The sequence below is a fragment of the Rutilus rutilus genome, assembly GCF_951802725.1.
Source record: "Rutilus rutilus genome assembly, chromosome: 12".
Classification (NCBI taxonomy): Eukaryota; Metazoa; Chordata; class Actinopteri; order Cypriniformes; family Leuciscidae; genus Rutilus; species Rutilus rutilus.
Genome location: NC_140217.1, coordinates 40,989,259 through 40,998,962, shown reverse-complemented (window position 1 = coordinate 40,998,962; position 9,704 = coordinate 40,989,259). Strand labels below are relative to the sequence as shown.

The following is a 9,704-nucleotide window of genomic DNA, read 5'->3' as shown; positions in this document are numbered from 1 at the left end:
GACGTTTAGAAGACGTTCAGCAGACGTTTAGAAGACGTTCAGAAGACGTTCAGAAGACGTTCAGCAGACGTTTAGCAGACGTTCATCAGACGTTTAGAAGACGTTCAGCAGACGTTCAGAAGACGTTCAGCAGACGTTTAGCAGACGTTCATCAGACGTTTAGAAGACGTTCAGAAGACGTTCAGCAGACGTTCATCAGACGTTTAGAAGACGTTCATCAGACGTTTAGAAGACGTTCAGAAGACGTTCAGCAGACGTTTAGAAGACGTTCATCAGACGTTTAGAAGACGTTCAGAAGACGTTCAGCAGAGTTCATCAGACGTTTAGAAGACGTTCAGCAGACGTTCATCAGACGTTTAGAAGACGTTCATCAGACGTTTAGAAGACGTTCAGAAGACGTTCAGCAGAGTTCAGCAGACGTTTAGAAGACGTTCAGCAGACGTTTATGAGACTTTCAGCAGGCGTTTAGAAGACGTTCAGCAGGCGTTTAGAAGACGTTCAGCAGATGTTTAGAAGACGTTCAGCAGACGTTTATGAGACGTTCAGCAGACGTACAGAAGACATTGAGCAGATGCTTGGAAGATGTTTCAGCAGACGTTGAGCAGACTTTTAGAAGATGTTTCAGCAGACCTTCAGCAGATGTTTATGAGACGTTCAGAAGATGTTCAGCAGACGTTTGGTAGATGTTGAGCAGACGTTGAGCAGACGTTCATCAGACGTTTAGAAGACGTTCATCAGACGTTTAGAAGGCGTTCAGCAGACGTTTAGCAGACGTTCATCAGACGTTCAGAAGACGTTCAGCAGACGTTTAGCAGACGTTCATCAGACATTTAGAAGACGTTCAGCAGACGTTCAGCAGACGTTCATCAGACATTTAGAAGACGTTTAGCAGACGTTCATCAGACGTTTAGAAGACGTTCATCAGACGTTTAGAAGACGTTCAGAAGACGTTCAGCAGACGTTTAGCAGACGTTCAGAAGACGTTCAGCAGAGTTCATCAGACGTTTAGAAGACGTTCAGCAGACGTTTATGAGACTTTCAGCAGGCGTTTAGAAGACGTTCAGCAGGCGTTTATGAGACTTTCAGCAGGCGTTTAGAAGACGTTCAGCAGGCGTTTAGAAGACGTTCAGCAGACGTACATCAGACGTTTATGAGACGTTCAGCAGACGTACAGAAGACATTGAGCAGACGTTTATGAGACGTTCAGCAGACGTTTATGAGACGTTCAGCAGACGTACAGAAGACATTGAGCAGACGCTTGGAAGATGTTTCAGCAGACGTTGAGCAGACTTTTAGAAGATGTTTCAGCAGACCTTCAGCAGATGTTTATAAGACGTTCAGAAGATGTTCAGAAGATGTTCAGCAGACGTTGAGCAGACATTTGGAAGACGTTTCAGCAGACCTTCAGTAGACTTTGAGCAGAATGTTCACGCAGCTCATTTACAGTGAAATCAGACCGTGATCAACACAAATCAGATCTGAGAGCCGCAGTAAGACTTTATGACTTTAGTTTTATGACACTGTTAGGGAGTTTTTTGTAGTTTCATTCTTGGCTGAACTACTCCTTTAATTATCAATGGTTGTTTCTGCAGGGTCCTGTTTAATAAGACAGTATATGAAATGACAAACACACGGTGAGAGAAGCAGCACAGTCAGTTCTGGCCTCCAGCTCCGTGGTCTGCATCACACGTGTGTGTGTGTGTGTGTGTGTTAGTGTGTGAATGTGTGTGTCAGTTAGTAAGTGTTTGTGTGTGTATATTTGAAAGTGAATGTGAGAGTGTGTGTTTGAGAGTGTGAAGTGAGAACAGCTTCCTCGAGCTGTTGGTCACAGCTGAGACTTCAGTGTGAAAATCTGTTTACCAGACATACGTGTGTGTGTGTGTGTTCAGCTCAGGTGTAAACAAACACAATTGTGTGTTTGCATGGCTGTCAAATGTACACAGACCTGAGGCAGAATATTAAAGTATCAAGTCAAAAGCAAACTTCAGTGAAGTTCCAATATTAAATTGTACTTAATGTCACTGTAATATTTCTTGAAAAATGTTGATTTCACAGAGTTTATTCTAAATGATTTATGGGTGCACATCATTGTGTTAATAATCTTGAATCAGAATAAGTTCCTCTTGCAGCATCTCTTCTCTTCTCTGATGATGTGGGCGGGGCAACCTGTCACTCACATGAGATCAGCCAATAGCAAACCACAATCATCCAATCAATTCCCCGCAGACACAATCAAGCCCCGCCCACATTTGTTCTTGTTCCAGAAGCGTTTCACTCTGATATATCCGGCACAATAGACCTTATGCGCCAGAGAAACGAGGGCACCGCCATCTTTAGAATATTGTCTTTGAACTTCCGGTGTTGCGGTCGCTCTGTATATCTCTATGGCATTGCTGTCCAGGAGTAATTAGCTTTTGAAGTGGATTTACTTTATGTAAAGTTAACGAAAGTTATCATGAGGATTGTATTGTTAAAAGCAGATGTCTTAACAAATGTCAGTCGACCGGGAAGATTTTAAAACGAGCCGTTCATTCATAAATACGCAAGATCGCTGTGAAAATACAGACCGGAAGACAAAAAAGACAACGAGCGCAGCGCTGAAAAGGGGCGGGGCTACATAAGGTCTATAGAGAAGAAAAGACTTCATTTTCATGCCGACCTTAATATTAAAGGTAAAGTTGTTTCCATTAGCTTTAGAGACAGACTGAACTGGTGAATGAAGCAGAATGACTGATAGAAATTTAGCTCATATGATCCCAAAACAAACCAAATGATCGAAAATTATTTTTGCCATGAAAATGTAGAGTAAGTACTCAGTCTGTAATATTTTAGAGGAAATTACAACACAACAATCATGTAAATAATGAAGGAAAGAATGAAATTCCTTCTGATGTCGTTCTGATGTTTGGGGATAAAATGACTCTAAAACTTTATAAAAAAGTCTGATTTGTGAGAAAGTCGCAATTGTGAAATAAAAAAGGCAGAATTGTGAAATAAAAAGAAGTCGCAATCACCTTTTTTAGTTTTTTATTCTGTACACGGCAGAAACAAACTTTCATGTTTTAAACCCGCATTAACCGATGGACACTTTTCAAAACTAATGAGGGACGATGAATTTCTAGCTGAACTATTCCTGTAAGTACAGTAATGCAGTGTGTGTGTGTGTGTTCTGTTCTTCTTCTTGGGGTCTGTCAGGCTCTTAACTGATGAGTGAAGCTTGTTCCTCCTCATCTCTCCACGGGACTGTTATTGCTCTATAACAGACACTTACGGCACATTAGCCATTGTTTGGAGTTTAAATGGGACTCTAAAACGCCACTTAAGCCATCGACTCCGTAACGCCACATCACGGTCCTGCAGGGCTTTAATTATGACACGCGTTCAAACGCAGACGTGCCACTCCAAATAAACGAGCGCAATTAATTGCAACCGCTGTCGTCTATCCGTCCCTCGCTGATTTATTGTCAAATTAGTGCCTGTCTGTGCCTGAAGGAGGAGAAGGAGGAGGGAGAGAGGATTCCCGATCATCTCAGCTCATCTCCGAGATCCCAGCGCAAACACACACTCCGACACGGACCAATGACACGAACCGCTGACAGCGGGATTCACAGCGGGAGAAAACACGGCAGCCTGTAGAAATGCTTGTGGGAAAACGGTAAAGTTTGGCACACAGATAGAGGAAAGACTGAACATGAACCACCGCAATTTGGGAGTCTCTAACGCGATCCCTCTAGTCTAGCGCCACCAACTGTTCAAAAGTTGCACTATTTTTTGTGCTAATAATTTTTTAACCATAAGGGATAGAAACAACATTCTTTTTTCTTCTGATTCCGTGACTCAAGATTCGATTGCGGCCTCTGAACATTTTTCCGCCATCTTGAATTTTTCCGAACAAATCCTAGACAGTTTTGTCTGATTTTCAGCAAAATTAGCTCACAGCATTTTTAGACCATGTCGGCTTTTTGATAAACGTAACCATTTTTGAATAATGCATGAATGAATTTGACGAAGGGAACGTAAAAATGGACGTAAGGCTATATCTCCGCAACGATTTAACGTATTGACATGAAACTTGGTACATGTCATCACAATAACGACCTGAGGATACTTGCAGTGTTTCGGCACAGCGCCACCAACTGGTCAGGAGAAATGAAAAAAAAAAGAATGTTTTGCTTATAGAACGTTTTGCACAAACATTGCAGCATACAGTCGAATTTGTGGCGTCAACAATAGTTGTAAAATATTTTATTTTACGAACACATTATGTGTCATCAGCACTATGCCCTGAAGTTTCTCAAAGTTTCAAGACACCACCACCACCACCATGTGGTCAAAAATTAAACACTAAATTCCAAAAATACCAATAGCTTTTGATTATTATTATTTATTTATTTTTTAATGAAACTAGGGTTGATAGATTCCTTCAGTCATATAGAGAACAATGATACCAATTATGCCATATTTGGTAAAAAAAAATAACTTAAATGTTATTTATCAATGTTAGTTCATAAAAATACAATTGTTCATTGTTTTTACACAGTGCCTTAACTAATGTTAACAGATATAACTTATTAAAAATTGTATTAGTAAATGTAGAAATGAACTAAAATGAATAAATACTGTAGAAGAATTGTTCACAAATGAAACCTTATTGTAAAGTGTTACCATTATTATTTTTGTGAAATACACTTGCAATTTCTGCGTGAAAACAGTTTCAAAGTAAATCCCACAATACATTAATTCTAAAGAGTTTGTGTGTTGAAATCTGTAAGTGAACATCACAATAGGCTACATTCAAAATATAATTACTTATTTCTTTCTTGTGATTTTAGGGTTTGACTTGACGCGAACAAACTCTCCACAGATTCTGAGTTTTAATGCTCACTTTAATCCATTGATTAAGCAGCATCTCTTTCAGTCTGTCATATTTACTCCGAGATGTATTTTTAAATGCATGTTTCTGAATAATCCTCTGACTCAAAACACATTATTCCACTGAAGATGACAGGCCAGAACTACTGCTGTGATCAGAACAGAGTCGATCAATAATAATCTCCACCCACAGCGCATGCACGCGCGCACACACACACACACAAAAAGGATCAGCAAAAAGGGTTGCATTTTTCTACGGCTTGATTTTATTGGGATTAGACTTTTTAGAAAATCATTTGTAAAGATCTGTCCATTTACAAAGAATCCTGTTGTGATAAAAATGTTTGTCAGGCAGAATCCTGGAGCATGAATGTGGAAGATTGTAGACGTGTGCAACGTGAGAGTATTTATCAATATCATCTGTTCACAACTGCGGCGTAAACGCTCGGATGAGATCCGACAACGACACACAAACTCCAGACGTTCACAGTCTTTACATACACTACTGTACATTTACAAAAACAGCTTCCATTATCAAAGGCTAAAGAACTACTAAGACTCGAGTAAAAAAGCTTTTAAGAAGAACAGAAAATGGGAATCACAGTCTGTAAACATTTTGCATCATTAGTCTGTTATAGAATTGTTTGTTCCTCACTCGATATGGAAGATAAAGATTTCAAACATCATCCCAAAGGAACAAATCACTATCTATTGTCAAATACTGTCTATTGTCAAATACTGTCCAGAGTGTTTCACTCTTCCATGTTCGAGTCAGTTTGACGGGATTGGGAGATTTCCTACATGCACTACTGGTCACTTTAAGACTTTTAGTTCCAGTGAATGATTAATAAAGTTGCGATTGATCATAAAGCTAAATAAAGAAAAATAGGCCTCTTCGCAAGTGTGTGTTAATGGGATTCGATCCGCTCCGTTTTACCCAGATCTCCCGGATTAATGGTCGTGGAATCCAGGCATTGGGAACGGACGGGCGAAAGCCTCGACGCGTGAACGCAGATCAGCGATACGAGACGCCGTCTCTGCATCTTCCAGCAGGAAACTCTTGAAATCAGCCAGTTTTTCTGAAGAAAAATAAAGAAATAAAATGTAACCTTTCCTTGTGGAGATTTTTTGTCTTTTTCAGTGTTTTTTTTATTTTTATCATTTTGCCTGTGTTATTGCTAACTGCATAAAATTTGGCACAGGTGTGTATTTTTATTGGAATTATACTAATTCACCTTCATTTCCTTAAAAAAATCTATTTTGCACTAGTAACACAAAATAGTTCCCTTTTTGACAAAAATGTCCCCATTGAAACCCAACCCAATGCAATTTTTAATCCCAGGGCCATTTAACTATAAAACGATGCAATCTTTGATAACAGGCTTTCATTCTGTTGGCAAGGCTTGTACAATTTTTTTCCAGATTGTGTCATATTTTCAGGTTTGGCCTATGAAGCAAATACCACTTTATCCCCGTTTTCTGCTTCGGCATATTATAGAGCCAATTGGAGATAATTGTGTGGGTGTGTTGGTGTGGATGTCAGAGTGTGGTTTGAATGTGTGTAATAAACATGTATGTGTGTGTGCTTGAAATATTTGAGAGAGAAAAACTCTCCTGCAAATCATAAACCCAACCACTGTTTGTCCCAGTGAGTTCTGCAGCATCTAATGGGGAAAATGTGGTACAAACAAAATCTCACTGAAAGCTTATTTTTTGAGATATCAACCTCAAATTGGGAACATAACTTAATTAGATTTATGGCTTTGATTTTCTAGCAGTTTTAGAGTTACAACATGTTTCATAAAATATACAATTTATATAAAATAATGTTCATAAATCATTTTCATAAACAGCTTTTTTCTCGGTTTTACTTATTACAATTCTTTTTTACTTCAACAATTATTGCCAAGGGTCTTCTTTAAAATGGGACCAAACTTAAGTCTGTGCTCCCAAGCTTCAAATTTTTATGACAGTTTTTTGACATGGCTATACGGATATTATAACTTTTTTTAATTGATGCACAAGGGTTACTGTAAGAGAACATTTCAGAATAGTAAGCTGTTTTCCTGCATGTATTTTTTTCTTTTAATGTAGAAAAAAACCCACTGTAATGCTGTCAGGCAAACACTCAAACACTGTATGGTTTATTCATGTGGTTTCCAGTGAATTACTGGTTTACTCACTGGTCTTGGTCTTCACGTCCAGAGCGATCTTGATGCCCTGATCTATGAAATCCACAACCTGATGAAAGTCTGATTCCTTGAACTGGCGTGACGTGAGCGCAGGGGTTCCTGGGATACCAGAAGATGAATTACAGCACTGAATTCCATACACCTATATCTTATGTGAATACTGGGATATTGCTTAAAAAAACACCAAGAGGCGCATAAAATCTTAATGCGCATAAAAAACTCATGCACTCAAGATCTAGGTTTCCATACACCTACTTTTATTCTGAATTTTGGGATATTGCATAAAAAAATGCCATAAAATATAATAAATGCGCATAAAAAAACTCATGCACTCAAATGCCATGTTTCCATACACCTATTTTTATGTGAATTTTGGTATATCGCATAAAAAAACACATGGAAACGGCAAGATGCACATAACATTTAAAATAAATCCCTTGATGCGGGACTTGTCCTCAGCGTCAGCTGTGATAACTGGAGTAACCAGTGGACCAATGGCGTCGCAGCGTCTCTAATGTTAGTTTGGTGTTTCTGAAACGCCGGAGTCGAAGTGTGTGTTCAGAATGATGTGGTTTAACTCGCTCCAGAAGCGTCTCACACACACGAGTGTGTTCCCGAACACCAGCATCCGAACGCCAGAGAACACGACAGCGTTTACTGTGTTCGTCTGACGCTCGAGACACTCGTTTATGATGGAGGGAGGAACAGCCGACTGCAGAAACGTACAGTTTATTACTGATATTTAGTGATGGTTTTGTTCTCTTGAACACATGGGATGGAAACGCTGCTTTATTCGCACATGATTTTTGCAATATTCCAAGTTAAATGCATAACTTTGAGTGGAAACACAGCTAGTGTGAGCTTTATTTGAGCATGTGTCGTGTTTCTCACCCAGTCGAAGGCCACCGGGCGTGAGCGCGCTCTTGTCTCCGGGACACGTGTTCTTGTTGGCCGTGATGGACACCAGTTCCAGAACTCGTTCTGCACGCGCTCCGTCCATTCCCTGAGGCCTCAGATCCACCAGAACCAGATGATTATCGGTTCCTCCTGAACATGCACAACACAAACACAAGACACTTAAAGGATTAGTTCACTTCAGAATTAACATTTCCTGATAATTTACTCTCCCACACGTCATCTAAGATGTTCATGTCTTTCTTTCTTCAGTGGAAAAGAAATTAAGGTTTTTAAGGAAAACACTCCAGGATTTTCTCCATGGGGTCCAACGGGCTGAAGGTCCAGATGTGAGTTTCAGTGCAGCTTCAAAGTCTCGACACGATCCAGCCGAGGAATAAGAGTCTCATCTAGACAAACCAGCCGACATTTATAACAAAATAAACATTTATATACTTTTAACCACAAATGCTGGTCTTGCATTAGCTGTGATGTGACACACATTACGTAATCAGGTTGAAAGGTCAAGCGTGACGTAGGGGGAAGAACCGACCTAATGTTTAAAAAGCTGCAAAGACTAAGGCATAAAAAAAAAAAAAATCTACTTTTCAATACCCATTTTACTTCCAACTGTTATACAGGAGACTTGATTTTCTCCCTGATGAACTGACTGAATTGTAAAATTGTCGCTATATGAAGGTGGATGACGTCATGAAAAGCCGCTTGAGAAGTTATCTGATTATTAGACTATTTCTTTAGAATAACGTCACTGATGATTCTTCAATAAGAGCAGAGACATTAACGGACCCTTTTCACAGACTGTGATGATGCAGTTATTAACATCATCAAGGTTTTTCATTTGTAAAAAAAGCTAAGTCCATTTATAGCACTATACTTTGTGTGATATCATCTTGGCATTAAATGACAGAAGACTAGTTAACGCTGCAGTGTGAGTGTTAATTTGACATATTTCTCTCTTTTGACCAACGTAATCCATCTCTCTTTCTTTCTTTCTTTCTTTTTTCCTCTTTTGTAATGTCATAGAAATGCTATCATGGATTTCTCTTTTGAAATTGTACTTGTAGTTGAAGTTCACCAAACCATGACGGCTTCTGCTTCTGAGAACCTCGAAATGTTTAGTCCGTTAGTGCAAACTGAGTCAGTTTTGACATCATGAGTTTAACAGCCGTTGGATCGTCGTCTCTCAATATTAAACCTGGTGAAAATGATCTGCAGCTGCTTTAGACACAGAACGGAAGCACAACAGCATGTGGTGATATAGAGAGCGAACAGCTGTGTAGAGAAACATACAGGCTTTCAATTAGTTTTGCATATGTGTCGGAAAAAACTACAGCTGATTCACGGCTTGATTTCACACGTTCACTCAAAGTCCCCCTGTAATCAGGTAATGTGGTTTATGTGTCTATGTGGTGTGTTTAATCTGCTTTAAGACAAAGCATGTGTAAGTTCATAAGTCGACACCATTGCTGAGTATTTCCTCCTTAAAACTGCAGTGAACCAAAGACAGTCTCAAACACACGCTTTGAAATCGCTGGTGTTTCTGACGTCACAAACTACCTTGTAACCAATCAGATCAACGTGTGATCGTCAACCAGTGGATCTCTGAGCTGAGCGAGTGAGTGGAGGCGGGGCTCATTTGCATATTCATAGAACCACACATACTAAATGAGGCAAGGGTGTCGAGTTACATTCAAGATATTTTAAGGCATTTTTCAAGGGAAAAAA

The 9,704-nt window shown here is 39.5% G+C and overlaps 1 protein-coding gene across 1 annotated transcript in view; it reads right to left on the bottom strand.

Annotated features, from left to right (window-relative positions):
• Positions 1 to 5,115: 5,115 nt before the first annotated feature.
• Positions 5,116 to 9,704, bottom strand: part of shmt2 (serine hydroxymethyltransferase 2 (mitochondrial)) — a 31,366-nt gene continuing 26,777 nt past the window's right edge. The window contains exons 10-12 of the mRNA XM_084426832.1: positions 7,956 to 8,111; positions 7,056 to 7,163; positions 5,116 to 5,951 (exon numbers count right to left, since the gene is read on the bottom strand). Coding sequence (XP_084282958.1) covers positions 5,824 to 5,951; positions 7,056 to 7,163; positions 7,956 to 8,111 — 392 coding nt within the window. The 3' untranslated portion in view covers positions 5,116 to 5,823. The remainder of the gene's footprint in view (positions 5,952 to 7,055; positions 7,164 to 7,955; positions 8,112 to 9,704) is intronic.